This window comes from Balaenoptera physalus, assembly GCF_965194825.1.
Source record: "Balaenoptera physalus genome assembly, chromosome: 7".
Taxonomy (NCBI): domain Eukaryota; kingdom Metazoa; phylum Chordata; class Mammalia; order Artiodactyla; family Balaenopteridae; genus Balaenoptera; species Balaenoptera physalus.
The window spans coordinates 91673964-91689268 of NC_138886.1; the positions used below are offsets into that span (position 1 = coordinate 91673964).

The 15305-nt window shown below is 44.5% G+C and overlaps 1 protein-coding gene across 1 annotated transcript; it reads right to left on the reverse strand.

Moving 5' to 3' along the window:
- Nucleotides 1–9179: 9179 nt before the first annotated feature.
- On the reverse strand, nt 9180–14810 carry LOC309665198 (NUT family member 2D-like; the record flags this gene model as incomplete). Its single annotated transcript, XM_082471402.1, has 4 exons — nt 9180–9183; nt 12883–13499; nt 14021–14137; nt 14529–14810. The coding sequence occupies 4 exons, from the start codon at nt 14808–14810 to the stop codon at nt 9180–9182; spliced, it is 1020 nt and encodes a 339-aa protein (XP_082327528.1).
- Nucleotides 14811–15305: the final 495 nt, after the last annotated feature.

Genomic DNA, 15305 nt, shown 5'->3' on the forward strand with positions numbered 1-15305 from the left:
TCATATATATGTATTGTACACTAAACACACCTAAATCTCCATTTCCCTAAATCACACGTATACACATACATTCTTGGTCTCTGTGAAGGCTAAGCCATTGTGTAGTGGCTTTGGGTTGGCTACTGAACCTTCTAAGTCTGTTTCTGTACCTATAAACTAAGAATAAATGCACTATCTACCTCACTGGCTGAACAGAACTTATATTTTCCTCCTACACACGTACATCTTGGTGCTTCTCATTCCTTAGAAAATTCAGCTGTCACTAACACATTCCCTATTCTTAACATGAAACACTTCTCCCTCTACTCCAGACACAGATGACTTGATCAGGGCACATGTATTCAGAGGAAGTGTGACCTTATTTAGGCTGAACATATTAGAGACACCAAAATCTAGAACCAGAGATACCAGGACCGAGATGGTCAGAACCAGAAGGTTAAGGAACTCCTGGAGTGAAGGCTGCATTTTAGGGACTGTCCTGCTGGGGTCATGAGCAAGTAAAGGGAACACGTGGAACCAGGAGGAAGTGGCAGCTGTTCTGAGAAGTAGAGATGGTGCTTCAGGCAGCTCTGAAGGTACAGAGAGGGTACCTTTAGGTCTGAGACATCATTCTGCTACTCCAAGCATGGGCAGGCTATCTCTGTCACTTTGTCTCCTAGGAAACCCCTCTGCTTTTGGCTTCAGACAGTGTGCATGAGATTGTGGTCACTTGCAATCAAGTGATTTCTAAACTTGTGGGCTTATTGTAAAGATTAAATGAAATTAGACAAGGAAGCACCCCCCAAGAGAGTTGTAAGGCAACCAAAAGCACCATCCTCTGACATCTGATGCAAATTAAAACAAAAGGAGCAGAGAGCAGGCCACCCTAGGTTCCTGGAGCATGGGCCCATGTGTGGTGTGGTGAGTCCAAAGGGACAGGGGGTGGGGCCAGACCTGATGGGCAGCACAAAAGGTCTGCAGACTTCTCTAGAGATGAGCAGAGGGAGTGAGTCTGTGTTTGGGGAATGGAGAGGAATTGAAGTCATATGCTAAATTCACCAAAACTATTAAAAGATAGTTTGCTCCAGCAGAACCCAGCAGAGGTGGAACCCAGTGGAGGCAGAACCCAGCAGAAAATAATGACCTTTTAGGTTTGGAGTGTCCTTATTCACAAAAGAACCACAAAGGTGGGATCTTTGTTCACGAGCCGGGGGTCAGGCCAAAGCTCCTGCAGTGGGAGCTCTGAGTCCAAACCACTGGACTAACAGAGAAGCTCAGACCCCGTGGAATATTCATCAGAGTGCGGTCTCACAGAGGTCCTCATCTCAGCACCAAGACCCAGCTCTACCCAACAGCTTACAAACTCCAGTCTTGGAAGCCTCAGGCCAAACAATCAATAACAGAGGAACAAAATCCCACTCATTAAAAAAAAAAAAAAAAAAGTGACAGCAAAAAAATATGTCACAGATGAAGGAGCAAGGTAAAAACTTACAAGACCAAATAAATGAACAGGAAATAGGCAATCTACCTGAAAAAGAATTCAGAGTAATGATAGTAAAGATGATCCAGAATCATGGAAATAGAATAGAGGTATGGATTGAGAAGATACAAGAAATGTTTAACAAAGATCTAGAAGAACTAAAGAACAAACAAACAGAGATGAACAACACAATAACTGAAATGAAAAATACACTAGAAGGAATCAGTAACAGAATAACTGAGGCAGAAGAACGAATAAGTGATCTGGAAGACAAAATGGTGGAAATAACTCCTGAGGAGCAGAATAAAGAAAAAAGGATGAACAGAATTGAAGACAATCTCAGAGACATCTGGGACAACACTAAACGTACCAACATTCTAATTATACTGGTCCCAGAAGAAGAAGAGAAAAGGAAAGGGTCTGAGAAAATATTGCAGAGATTATAGTTGAAAACTTCCCTAACATGGGAAAGGAAAAGGCCCTGGGTGTGTGTGGAGGGGTGTGCTGGGCCTAGGCTCAGTGTGACCAGAAGGGGCCTTGTCGTGTGGAGCGTCAGGCCTGGGATCTGCAGGCTCCCCGAGGCCCACTGGGTGGGGGGAAATGCAGGCCGCATTTCCTTCTGGTCCTCCAATCCCCTGAGGGTCTCTCCCTGTCCCTGTTGTTCCCCTCGTTGTGAATGGGCCCCTCTGTGCATGGGAATCCCTCCCCTCCTCCAGCTGCCCCTCAGGGGCACCAGTCCCATCTGGCCTCCACTTCTCCTTCCCCTTCCCTCCCCCCATGTCCTACTGGGTCACTCAGGGGTTCCTCCAGTCCTCTTAGGTGTCCGAGGTCCCCCACCAACACCTGGTAGGTGTCCTAGCTGTGAGGAGACGCCAACTCTGCATCCTCCTACTCTGCCACCTTGACTCCAGCCCCCCAGCTTTTTTTCTGATGGAGATTTCCATGAAGTCTAGGAGCTGAAATAATAAATAAAAACATGTAAAAAGAGGGAACAGCCACCACCAATTACGGCAGATTGGCTCTGTGCTGGGGTCCTTGTTCACCACTTAGCTAGGCTTGCTCTGAGCCTAGGGATTAGCCTGAGGTGAAAGCTTGAGGTCTTCTCAGGACTTTTCTGAGCATGTCATGCCTGGTCCTGCATGTGGCTTTCTAAATTCCCCTGCATACAGGCTGCTTTGAAAGTCCTAATTTCCCAAATAGTCTCACTTCCAGCTTCTACCTTGGGCTTTAAATGGTCTATTATATTTCTCCACCCAGAATCTCTTGACCCAGGCATCAGTTCATTTACAGTTGCCTTGTAGTTTTACAAGTAGCACCTGCCATTTTTCTGTGTTCTGTGTTATGCAAAACAGACAAGAGCATCTTGCTTCAGGCTTTCAGGCTTTCGGGTTTCCCCCTGACAGGTTGGAATAGTGGTACACAATAATTTGTAAATAAGGTCTACTCTGCTCCAACCAGTTGGAATTGGAGAACTGGAAACCAGGCTGCTGCTGGCTCAAGACTAAGACCACTGTTATGTTGGGAGGAGTGGAACAAGAGTAGGTAAATGGCCACAAAACTTTCCTATCTCTTTGGAGATGATTTTTTCCAATTGGGCATTTGCTTGGTTGTGGAAACCTTTGATGATTTTCCAGAGCTCTTACAGAGTTGGTTTAGAAGCTTCTGATTGGTTTTTGTTTTGAATGTTTCTGTAGGGAAACGAGAGTTTGAAACTTCCTAGACCATCATTTTGCTGCCATCTTTCTTCCTTTAACTTTTGATATAAATTTTAGAATAAGCTTGTCTATTGTGACAAAAAAAAAAACCTGTTGGGAGTTGATAGGAATTGCATTTAAACCTACAGATCAATTTGGGAAGAATTAATATTTTACCATATTGAGTCTTCCAATCCATGAAAATAATATGCCTCTGTACTTTGCTTTTACCACTTGTTTAATTGTTTTCATCAGAGTTTTGTAGGTTTCATTATACAGATCTACATTTTTTAAACATTTATATTAAACATCTCAGTTTGAAGGCAGTTATTGTATACATTTATTTATTTATATTTATTTGTAGCACTTTTTATTTTTCTTAAACTGAGGTATAACTGACGTACAACATTATATTAGTTTCAAGTGGACAACATAATGATTCAATATTTCTATATGTTGCAAAATTACAACCACAATAAGTCTAGTTAACATCCACCATCATATATTGCTACAATTTTTTTCTTGTGATAAGAACTTTGAAGATTTATTCTCTTAGAAACTTTCAAATATGCAGTACAGTATTTTTAACTAGAGTTGCCGTGTTTTGCATTACATCCACATGATTTATAATATTTATTTTATAATTGGAAGTTTGTATGTTTTGACTACCTCCAGCCTTTTTGCCCACCTTCCTCACGCCCCACTTCCAGCAACCACCAAACTGTTCCCTGTATCTGTGAGTCTGTTTTGTTTGTTTTTCATTATTCCATATATGTGAGATCATACGGTGTTTGTTTTTCTGTGTGTGACTTATTTTGCTTAGCATAACACCCTCAAGGTCTATCCATGCTGTCACAAGTGGCAAGATTTTATTCTTCTTTATGACTGAATAATATTCCATTATATATATATATATATATATATATATATATATATATATATCTCACATTTTCTTTATCCATTTATTCATCACTGGACATTTTGGTTGTTTCCATAGTTTGGCTATTGTAAATAATGCTGCAATGAACATAGGGTTGCATATATCTTTTCAAGTTAGCATTTTGATTTTCTTTGGCGAAATACCCAGAAGTGGAATTGCTGAATTATATGGTAGTTCTATTTTTAATTTTTGAGGAAACTCCATGCTGTTTTCCATAATGGCTACAGAAATTTACATTCCCACAAGCAGTGCACAAAGTTTCCCTTTTCTCCCTATCCTTGCTACCACTTATTATTTCTTTGCTTTTGATAATAGCCATTCTAACAGGTATAAGGTGATACCTCATTGTGGTTTTGATTTGCAATTTCTTGATGACTAATGATGTTGAGCATCCTTTTGTGTACCTGTTAGCCAATTGTATATCGTCTTTGGACAATGTCTTTTCAGATCCTCTGCTTATTTTTTAATTGGAATTTTTTTGTTTGTTTTTGAGTTGTATGAATTCTTTACATGCTTTGGATATTAACCCCTCCCCTTATTGGATAGATGATTTGCAAATATTTTCTCCTATTCACTAGGTTGCCTTTTCACTCTATTGATGGTTTCCTTTGCTGTGCAGAAGCTATTTAGTTTGATGTACTTCCACTTGTTTATTTTTGCTTTAGTTGCCTTTGCTTTTGGTGTCAAATCCCAAAAAGAAAAAAAAAAAAAAAATCATTGACAAGATTGATGTTAAGGAGCTTACTGCCTATGTTTTATTCTAGGAGTTTTTATGGTTTCAGGTCTTACATTCAAGTCTTTAATCCATTTTGAGTTGAATTTGTGTATGGTGTAAGATACTGGTCCAGTTTCATTTTTTGTATGTGGCTGTCCAGTTTTCCTAACACCATTTATTGAAGAGACTGTCCTTTATCTATTGTATACTCTTGGCTCCTTTGTTGTAAATTCATTGACCATATATGAATGGGTTTATTTCTGGGCTCTCTGTCTTTTTCATTGATATGTGTCTCCCTTTATACCAATACCATACTGTTTTGATTACTATAGCTTTGTAATATAGTTTGAAATCAGGGAGCATGCATTTTCCAGCTTTCTTCTTCTTTCTCAAGATTTTCAGGGCCTTTTGTGGTTCCATACAAATTTTAGAATTGTTTGTTCTGTTTCTGTGAAAAATGTCACTGGAATTTTGATTGAGTTTTATTGAATCTGTAGATTGTTTGGGGAGTATGGACATTTTAATAATATCAATTCTTCCAGTACATGAGCATGGGGTATCTTTGTGTCTTCTTCAATTTATTTCATCAATGTCTTATAGTTTCAGTGTACAGGTCTTTCACTTCCTTGGTTAAATTTATTCTTCTTTTATTCTTTATGATACAATTGTAAGTGGGATTGTTTTCTTAACTTCTCTTTTGGTTAGTTTGTTATTAGTGTGTAGAAATGTGACATACTTCTGTATAATGATTTTATATCCTGCAAATTTACTAAATTCATTTATTAGTTCTGACAGTTTTTCGATGGAGTCTTTAGGGTTTTCTATATATTGTGTCATGTCATCTGCAAATAGTAACCGTTTTACTTCTTTCTTCCCAGTTTGGATGCCTTTTATTTCTTTTCCTTGCATAATTGCCCTGGCTAGGACTTTAGTGGTCGTCTTTGTCTTGTTTCTGATCTTAGAGGAAAAGCTTTCAGCTTTTCACTGTTGAACATGATGTTATTTGTGGGCTTGTCATACATGGTCTTTATTATGTTGAGGTATGTTCCCTCTATACCCACTTCATTGAGAGTTTTTATAATAAATTGATGTTGAGTTTTCTCAAAAGTCTTTCTGCATCTATTGAGAGGATCATACGATTTTCATTCTTCAAGTTGTTAATGTGGTATATCACATTGATTGATTTGCAGATATTGAACCATCCTTGCATCCTAGGAATAAATCTCACTGGATCATGTTATATGACCATTTTACTGTATTGTGGAATTTGTTGTTTACTCTGCACATGTTTGTGAATTTTCCAGTTTTCTTTTTGTAATCAATTTCTAGTTTCATACCATTGTAGTCAGAAAAGGAGCTTGATATAATTTAAATCTTCTTCAATTTGTTAAGATTTGGTTTTAGCTTTACATATGATCTATCCTGGAGAATGTTCCATGTGTACTTGAGAAAAATGTATATTCTGTTGCTTTTGGATGGAATGTTATATATATATGTTAAATCCATCTGATCTAACATGTCATTTAAAGCCAATCTTTCTTTATCGATTTTCTGTGTGGATGACATATCTGTTGATGTAAGTACGATACTCAAGTCCCATACTATTATGGTATTGCTATTTCTCCTTTAAGGCCTATTAATATTTGCTTTATTTATTTAGGTGCTCCTATGTTCGATGCATAAATACTTACAAATGTTATATACTCTTATTGGATTGACCCTTTTATCCATATGTAATGTCCTTCTTTGTCTCTTGTTACAGTCTTTGTTTTAAAGTCTATTTTTTCTGATATAATTATAGATAGCTACCCCAGCTTTCTTTTGGTTTCCATTTGCATGGAATATCTTTTTCCATCCCTTCAATTTCAGTCTGTGTGTGTCTTTAGCTCTGAAGTGAGTTTCTTATAGGCCACATATAGATGGGTCTTCTTTTTTAATCCATTCAGCCACCCTATGTCTTTTGATTGAAGCCTTTCCTCCATTTACATTTAAAATAATTATTGATAAGTATGTATTTATTGCCATCTTGTTAATTGTTTCCTGGCAATTTTGTGATTTCTCTGTTCTTTTCTTCTCTTGCTCTCTTCCTTAGTGGCTTAATGACTTTCTTTAGTTGTATGTTTAGATTCCTTTCTTGTTATCTTTTGTGCATCTACTCTAGGTTTTTGCTTGGTGGTTATCATGAAGCTCACATATAACAACTTATATTTTAACAGTCTATTTTAAGTTGATAACAACTTAAGTTTGAATGCATTCTATAGGTCAAAGTTTTTACTCCTCCCTCCTCACATTTTTTGTTTTTGATGACATATTTTACATGTTTTTATGTTGTATATCCCTTAACTAATTATTTTAATTATAAGTCTTTTTACGAGTTTTGTCTTTTAACCTTCATACAGCTTTATAATTCATTAATCCACTACCTTTACTATATACACTTACCTTTACTGGTGAGATTTACACTTTCATGTGTTTTCTTGTTACTAATTAGCGCCCTTTCTTTTCAGCTTAAAGAAGTTTTTTTAACAATTCTTGTAAGGTTGAGTTAGTGGTGATGAACTCCTTTAACGTTTAGTCATCTGGAAAACTCTTTTATCTCTCCTTCAGTTCTGAATATAACTGGGTGAAGTATTTGCTGGGTGAAGTATTCTTGGTTGGAAAGATTTTTCTTTCAGCACTTTGAATATATTGTGCCACTCCCTTCTGAGCTGTAACATATCTGCTAAAAAATCTGATGATAGTCTTATGGAAGTTCTTTTGTATGTAACAAGTTGTACTTCTCTTGGTGATTTTAAGATTCCCTTGTTATCTTTAACTTTGACATTTTAATTTTAATATTTCTTGGTATGGATCTCTTTAGGTTGATCTGCTTTGGAGCTCTCTGGGCTTCCTGTATCTGGATGTCTGTTTCTTTCCCCAGGTTAGGAAAAGCTTTCAGATATTATTTCTACAAATGTTTTCTGCCCCTTTTTCTCTTCTCCTTCTGGAGTTCCTATAAGGTGAATGTTATTCCATTTGATGTGCCATAAGTCCCTTAAGCTATATTAATTATTTTCATTCTTTTTTCTTCCTTATTCTCTGATTGGATGAGTTCCTCTGACCTGTCTTTGAGTTCACCTATTCTTTCTTGTGCTTCATCTTCTGTATTTCTAACTTCAGTTATTGCGTTCTCCAGTTCGGTGACTTCTATTTGGCACTTTCTTATATCTTCTATTTCTTTGTTGAAGTTCTCACTGTTTTCATCCATTTTCCTTCTGAGTTCAGTGAGCACTTTTATGACCATAACTTTGAACTCTTTATCAAGTAAATTACTTATGTTCATTTCATTAAGATTTTTTCCTGAGGTTTTATCTTGTTCTTTTTTTGGAGTATAGTCCTCTCTTTCTTCATTTTGCTTGACTCTCTGTGTTGTTTTCTATGCATTAAGTGAAATAGTCACATCTCCCAGTCTTGAAGAGCTGTGTGACAGATGAACCTTGCCATTTAACACTGTCTACTCTTGGTTGCCTCTCAAACCTTTGTGATTGTCTAAGCAGTTTATTTTTAATAGACTTGGCACACCCTCCCAGCAGTTGAGGGTGTGCCAAGACCAGTGAGCATCCCAAACTGGAGGATCTCAGTCAGCACCTAGATTCAGGTTGATAGGAAACCAGACAATTTGGTAACAGCTTTTAAAGAATACAAATATATTCGGTCCTGTGAGATTGCAAGTGTAAGCCTTGCTGGGCCCCAGAAGCAAGCAATCTGAAGATATTCCCTGGGGAGCAGTCACAAGAAAACAGGGCTTCAGATAAGTGTACAAGCTCCATTCTGGGAGATACCAGTGAACTGTAGTAAGGCAGAGTGAGGGTGGAAAGATGGTACCCCCAGCCTACCTTCCTTGAGAGCACATCCGTAGCCTCTAGATGTGTGCTGAACCTGAAGCCTGCTCTTAAGTCTTGTCCCTACTAGCAAATAGGCCTTTTTCATGTAAAGGCTGGGACTGTGTCTCAGTCTGATGTGTAGTGGTACATCCTGGGGGTGGTATCCTGCCAAGAACTGTCTCTCCAATTGTTACAGTCCCATGGGATGCAGAAAAGAGATCCCTCCTGGCCTCCAGAGCCAGGTGATCAAGGAGCATCCCCTGAGTGGAGACCACAAAAATGGGATCTCCCATCTTGGAGATTCTGGCTCTCTGGAGCACATCAGAAGGAAAGTGTGAAGATGATGCTTACTGGCTGGAGTGAGGCGGTGGGAAGAGTGCAAAGATGACACCATCTGAATGAAGGGGAAAAGGGAAAAGAAAAAAAGAAAAAGAAGAAAAATATATATATATAGCAAGACAGAGGAAGAGCAGGGAAGAAGGAGCCAGCTGGCTGGAGCACAACGTTGTCACCTGCAGGAAAGGAAAAAGGGGGGAAAAGATGGCACCTTTCAGCTTTATCAAGGCAGAGAGAGAGCAGGAAGATGGCACCCGCCAGCCTCTGTCCCTGGGGAGTATTCCAGCAGGCCCCTGTTCCTCAGATTAATGCTTTAAAATTGGGAAGTGAGTCTCTTTCACAAAAAGTCAGAGTGCTTTTCAAAGGGCTGCTTCTGCACTTGGCCCTGGGGCAGGTGAGTCTGTGCACAGGCCCTTTAAGAGCTGTTCCTCAGTTCACCACAGCCCTGTGGGTCTCATGGGATGTGCCTTGTTGGTCTTCAAAGTCAGATGTTTTGGGGGTCTATCTCTCAGGTGCCAGCCTTAAAAGGTGGAGTGCCCAATGTGGGGTCCAAACCCTTCACCTCTCAGGGAGAAGCTCCAGGTTTTGAGCTCCTTCCTGATTGTGTGTCTCCACACCAGGGATGGGATTTATGGAAAAATTGTGTCTCAGCCTTTCCTACCTGTTTTGATGTGGTTTCCCTCTGGTTTTCCTGATGTGAAGGGGTTGCTCCACCATCTTTTAGTTTTTTTCAGAGGAAATTTTTCCATATGTAGCTGTAGATTTGGTGTGTTTGTGGGAGGAGGTGGGTTCAGGATCTTCCCATGTTGCCACCTTGAACTGGAACCTATTTACTATGTTTTAAATTTTGGTTTTCAATCGTTCGGTTTGTTACTAGTATATGGAAATATGATCAATGTTGTGTATTAATGTTTACATTAATGTAAACAATGTACAATGTACATTGTTTACATGTAAACAATGTAATGTAAACAATGTTTACAATGTTGTGTATAGATCTTATATTCTGAGATCCTGCTAAAGCAATTTATTATAATTTATTATGAGTTTTCTTATACATTCCTTGGAATTTTCTATGTAGACAATTATGTCATCTGTAAATAATGACAATTATATTTCTTCTTTTCTAATATGTATGCCTCTTTTTTCCTTTTCTTACTGTACTACACTAACTAGAATCTAAAGTACTACATTGAAAACTAAGAGATGAGAGTGGACATTCTAACCTTGTTTTTGAACTCAGGGAAAAACATTCCTTCTTTCACTATTTCATGTGATGTTAGAAGTAGGTTTTCTGTAGACGTTCTTTATTAGGTTGAGGTAGTGACCTTCTATTCCTAGTTTTCTGAGCATTTTTAATATGAATGGGTGTTGAATTTCGTTAAATGCCTTTTCTGTATTAATTGGTGTGACAGTATGTGTTCCTTTAGACTCAGTATGGTAGATTACATTGATGATTTTTTACCATTGAACCAGGCTTGCATCCCTGGAATAAATTCCACTTGGTCATAGTCTGTTATCCATGTGGATTCTGATGGTAGGTATTCTTGTGGATTTCTTCTAGTAGGGTAAATTACGGTTCCCCAAAAAGGTCCGTGTTTAACCCCTCCTATGACAATATGTGAATGTTACCTTGTATGGAAAAAAGGACTTTGCAGCTGTGACTAAGTAAAAAATCTTGAGATGAAGAGATTATCATAAATTTTCTGGGTGGGCTATATATAAACACAAAGATTTGTATAGGAGGGACATAGGAAGAGTCAGAGTTGGAGAGACCATGTGATGAGGGAAGCAGAGATTAAAGTGATGCACTTTGAAGATGGAAGAAGGGACTAATTCCAAGGAATGCAGGCAGCCTCTAGAAGACAGAAAGGGAAAGGAGGCAGATTCTCCTGTAGGGCTTCAAAAGGAACAAGCCCTGAGACACCTTGACTAATAGACTACTGAGCTGCAAAAACTTTCTTTCACAAAGGGTCAAGGAGGGCTGGGAGCACATATGTGCTGCCCACCTGGACAGAGGAGGACCTGTGAGGCTGACCTACAGATTAGTGGAGGTGGAGAGACATGAGCCCCTTTCTTCTCCAAGCTCTTTGCAGGGTCCAGCAGAGAGCCATGTCACCTGTGAAAGCCTGCGGCCCCAGTTTTGCATGCTGATGGTGTAGGGGTCATGTTCAGGGAGTCCCTGTTGTCCTAACCCCTGCCTGGGTCCTGGGGAAGGAATCAGAACTCAGAACCTGGAGAAGAGCCTTTGGCCAGCAGGGAAGGGGCGTGAGGCCCGGGGCAGGTCTACAAAAGATCAGAGCATCTGAGTGCTTTAGGAGGAAGGGGCTTCAGAGGTGGGTCAGCACAGGCTGTGACGGAAGCTAAGCAGACTGGGAGGGGGGGCAGTTCAGGGAGACAGCAGGGGTCTGCTCCCTGCCCCTCATTGTTTGCTCGTCTCACCCTTATGAGCGGGTCATTTCCCCTGCTTTGATGATTCAAAGTCTCTGCCGGCAACCGCAGGACGGTGACTGAGGCCTCCACACTCCTCAGCATGGATCCCAGCTCCCACCCAGATCTGGGGCCGCAGACACCTCTCCCCCACCCCTGCTGCCCCTGTGAGCAAGCTGTTCTTGTGAAACACAGTCATAGTTTGTCAGGAGGAACTGTTTCCTATGGGAATACAAATCAGTGTTGATACCAATACACACACATGTCCAGCCATGGGTGGAAAGGGAAGGGACAGTAGTTCTGGGGTGTCTTTGCACAGCCCTAGGCCCCTAAGGCCAGTCCCCACAGCCACAGCCAGATGGGTCCTCCTCCCTCAGTTGAACGAGATGCTGCTGCACGGAAATCCCACAAGTTCCACAAAGGGGCCCAACTGTCGTTTCCCTTAGACACACCTGTAACAGGTGCCCCATGAATTTCCCCACGCCCATTCCCCTCGTTGCATCCTCACTGGGATTAAGAGGTAGCTGCCTCAACCACTCTCCACATTGCAATAATCCCAGTGGGACTAGAGAACGCTCCCGCTATGACGAGGCAGACAGTCCTGTCCCCATGGCCAAGACTTTTCCTCTCTGGTCAGGCCACCCACACAGGAAACTCTGGATGAGCGGAGGGTCACCCCAGCGCCATCGCCTGGCCACTTCAGGGAAGCAGAGAGCAGCTCCATAAAGACAAGGGCCGTCTCCAGGCTCCGTCCTAGAAACTGGTTAGTGTCCAGAGGGCTGAGAGGCACAAAAGCAGCTCTCCCTCCCCAGACGGTTCAGGGATGCAGAAGATGCTACAGATGCCCCAGAAGGCCCCTAGCCAAGCAGGCTTTAGAGAAGCGGATGATGAGGGGGTCCCTGGGGAAAGTGAGAGCTATGCGTTCCCAGGGGCAGCCTGAGGAGTCCTTGTCTATGTGGAGGAAAGGTTTGGCCACCTGTAGATCCATAGCTCCTGTGACCTCCCTCACCCTTCCTTCCTCTCAGGATCGCTCTCTGTGGAGCAGCTCCACACGAAGAAGATGACAGTGGCCTGAGAGCATTTCCCACCAAAACTATCTTTATTCACAATTTTCATACATCACTCCGAAGGTCCTGCCCACACCCACCTCCCCCACCTCCCTAACCCCCCACAATCCCAGGATCAGCACTGGGGTGAGGAGGAGCCCCTAGGCTCCCCTGGGGGCCGCCCTGGGGGGCTCGCCCTGGAGGGCCGGCCCGGCTGTTCCCTACTGGCTGCAGTGCTTCCTCGTCTTCTTCCTCCTCTTCCCTGTGACAAACGGGTCACGCTTTCTCTTTCTCGGCTGTGAGGGGCGAGCCAGCCCCAGAGCCAAGGCTGGCCTCGCAGAGACCCCGTGGCCAGCCCCGGGGATGGGCAGCTTCTCAGCAGTGGCTGGGCGCCCACACAGAGCCCGCTTCCTCAACTTGGGAGCGGCTGGTGGAGCTGGGCTGGGGCCTCTTGTCTGAGGGGAGGGGGCCTGGGGAGCACTCTGGGCCCCCCAACCTCCAGGGGAGGCCAGGCCTGAGGCAGGGGCAGGACTCTGGGACAGCCGGCAAGGCGGCAGGCTCTGCGGAGAGGCCAAGGGGGAGGCCAGGCTGGGGAGCGCCTCCTCGTCCTCACTGGACGCGTCCCTGGGCCCTCGGGCCTCCGGAACAGGAGACGCCTCTCTGAGAACAGACGCATCCCTGGGTCCCAGTAGAGGGCCAGTGCGCCTTTGACCCTGGGGAGGGGAGGGCCGTCCGGCCCGGAATGGAGAGACCTCCTGACGTCCTCGAGAGGGAACAAAGACTTTGGGCCCGAAAGGGCCAGTGTCTGCTCGGATGGGCCTATGAAGAGCCTCAACATCAATCTCTGGTGGGCAGGCTTCATCACTGACCCCTCGATGGCGGTCTTGGTCGTGCCTCTGGGCACCTTGGCCGGCGTGGGACTCAGATGGACTTGAGCCCATTCCGGGTGCACTGTGGCTCGGGGCTGCCGGCCCATCCTCGTCCTCTTTCAAGGCCAGGAGTCGTTTCTGCACCAGCTGGTAGGAGGGAGGAGGACAGTGACGGCTCCACGCGCACGTGTGAGAGGAGGAGCACTGGGCAGTGGGACAATGGCCCTGGGGGGGAGGAGGGGACGGGGGACCCCAGGACTAGACTCCAAATACAGACACGGTGGCATTCCTGCCATCCTCCTGCACCTTATTCCCAGCTGTGTGTCCTTCCCTCCGCTCCCGGCTCCCCATCCTCTCCTTCCTATCACCCTGCGCTGCACCCACCCCAGAGACGGCCTTTCCCCATGCCAGGCCTCCGAGGCAGGGAAGGGACGGACAGAGCCATGTGGGCCTCCTTTTCTGGGGCACTACCTCTCCCCTGCTCACTGGGGTCCCTCCGTGCCCTGGTCTTCCTGGGTGTCCCTTGTCTCCCCTGTTCTACCTGCGATCCCTCCCTCCTCTGGCTCCCCTGGGCCACCTCGTTTCCCCTGTCCCGTGGATCACCTGGGGTCCCCCCTCCCCTGGAGTCCCCTGGCACCCTAAGTGTCCCTCTCCCTCCCCTGGCTCACTTCTTCAGGGGTGAGTCCTTCCTCCTGCTTCAGCTCCTCAGCAAGGGCCAAGACATCCAACTGTGGGTCTGGGGAAAACAATTCTGCCGGGAATCGAGGATGAATGACTGCCTCCACCTTGGACAGAAAGAAGGGGCTGTGAGCATCCTTGGCCAGGTGTGGCCTGTGACACAAGAAGACCAGGAGGGAAAGTGAAAAGCAGAGACCCACCCCCACTCTCCTCCACAAGGCGGGGATGGTCAGCACACACACACACACACACACACATGCACATACACAGTCACACACAAAAGAGCACATATACAGCTGCACATACACAGACACACAAAGGCATACACACAGACACAAACATATACACACATACATCTGCGTAAACCTCCCCTAACACCAGGCTCAGGAACAAGGAGCTGAGCTTAAGTCCCATCGGCCTGAGCAGAACCCAGATCTTGGGTGCTGAGAGTTCCATGCCCTGGCATTTTGTAGACCCCAGGCTCCAGGGCCAGCCTACCTTGGTGACAGAGTCTTCTCGGGAACGCAGCTCGTCAGTGTAGCTCAAGAGACACGGGTCCAAGTAGGTGTCGTCCTCTTCCTGCTTCAGCTCATTTCCATCCTTTCCACATTCTGCATGTGACTTGCCTGGGGCTGAGTGGACGGGCCCCACCAGCGCCTCCATCCTGTCCACATACTCCCTCACAGTCTCAGGGGGAATCTCCTTGGGCGCCTTGGGCTCCGGGGTCCGCTGGGATCTGTGTGGCTTCGGATGCGAGGGCTGGGCCCTGGGGCCGGACATCCTGGGAGCACAGGCTGAGGCAGAGCAGGAGGAAGGGAAGGAAGGTGAGGGACTCGCGGTCCACCTCCTGACCACCGAGCGCACGTTGGTGAGGGCATTGTTTGGGGGACGTTGATGTGGGTGTGGGAGGGGTCAGGACCATCTGAAGCCTCATGCACAGTTGGAGAGGGGAGGTAAGGGCGTCATCTAAGAGAGTCACAAGTAAGGAAGTGGGGAACCTCCAATTTTCTAGGGGTCTCCCCATCAAGCCCACTTCTTAGGCAGACTTCGTGTGGGGTCCTTTGACAGGGAGGTGTGAGAGGAGTTACAAAACTGACCAAGTCAATACCCCGTAGTGACAAAGGGCAGCTGAGACCCCACCCCCCCCACCCCCCGCCTCGGTGGCTGTTTTGGTTGAAAGATCAATGCCCCTGTCTTGAAGGAAAATGATCCACATGGGGACGGTGGCCAACCCTAGGCCCCTGTTACCTGTGCCTTCAGCTCCAGTGGGAACCT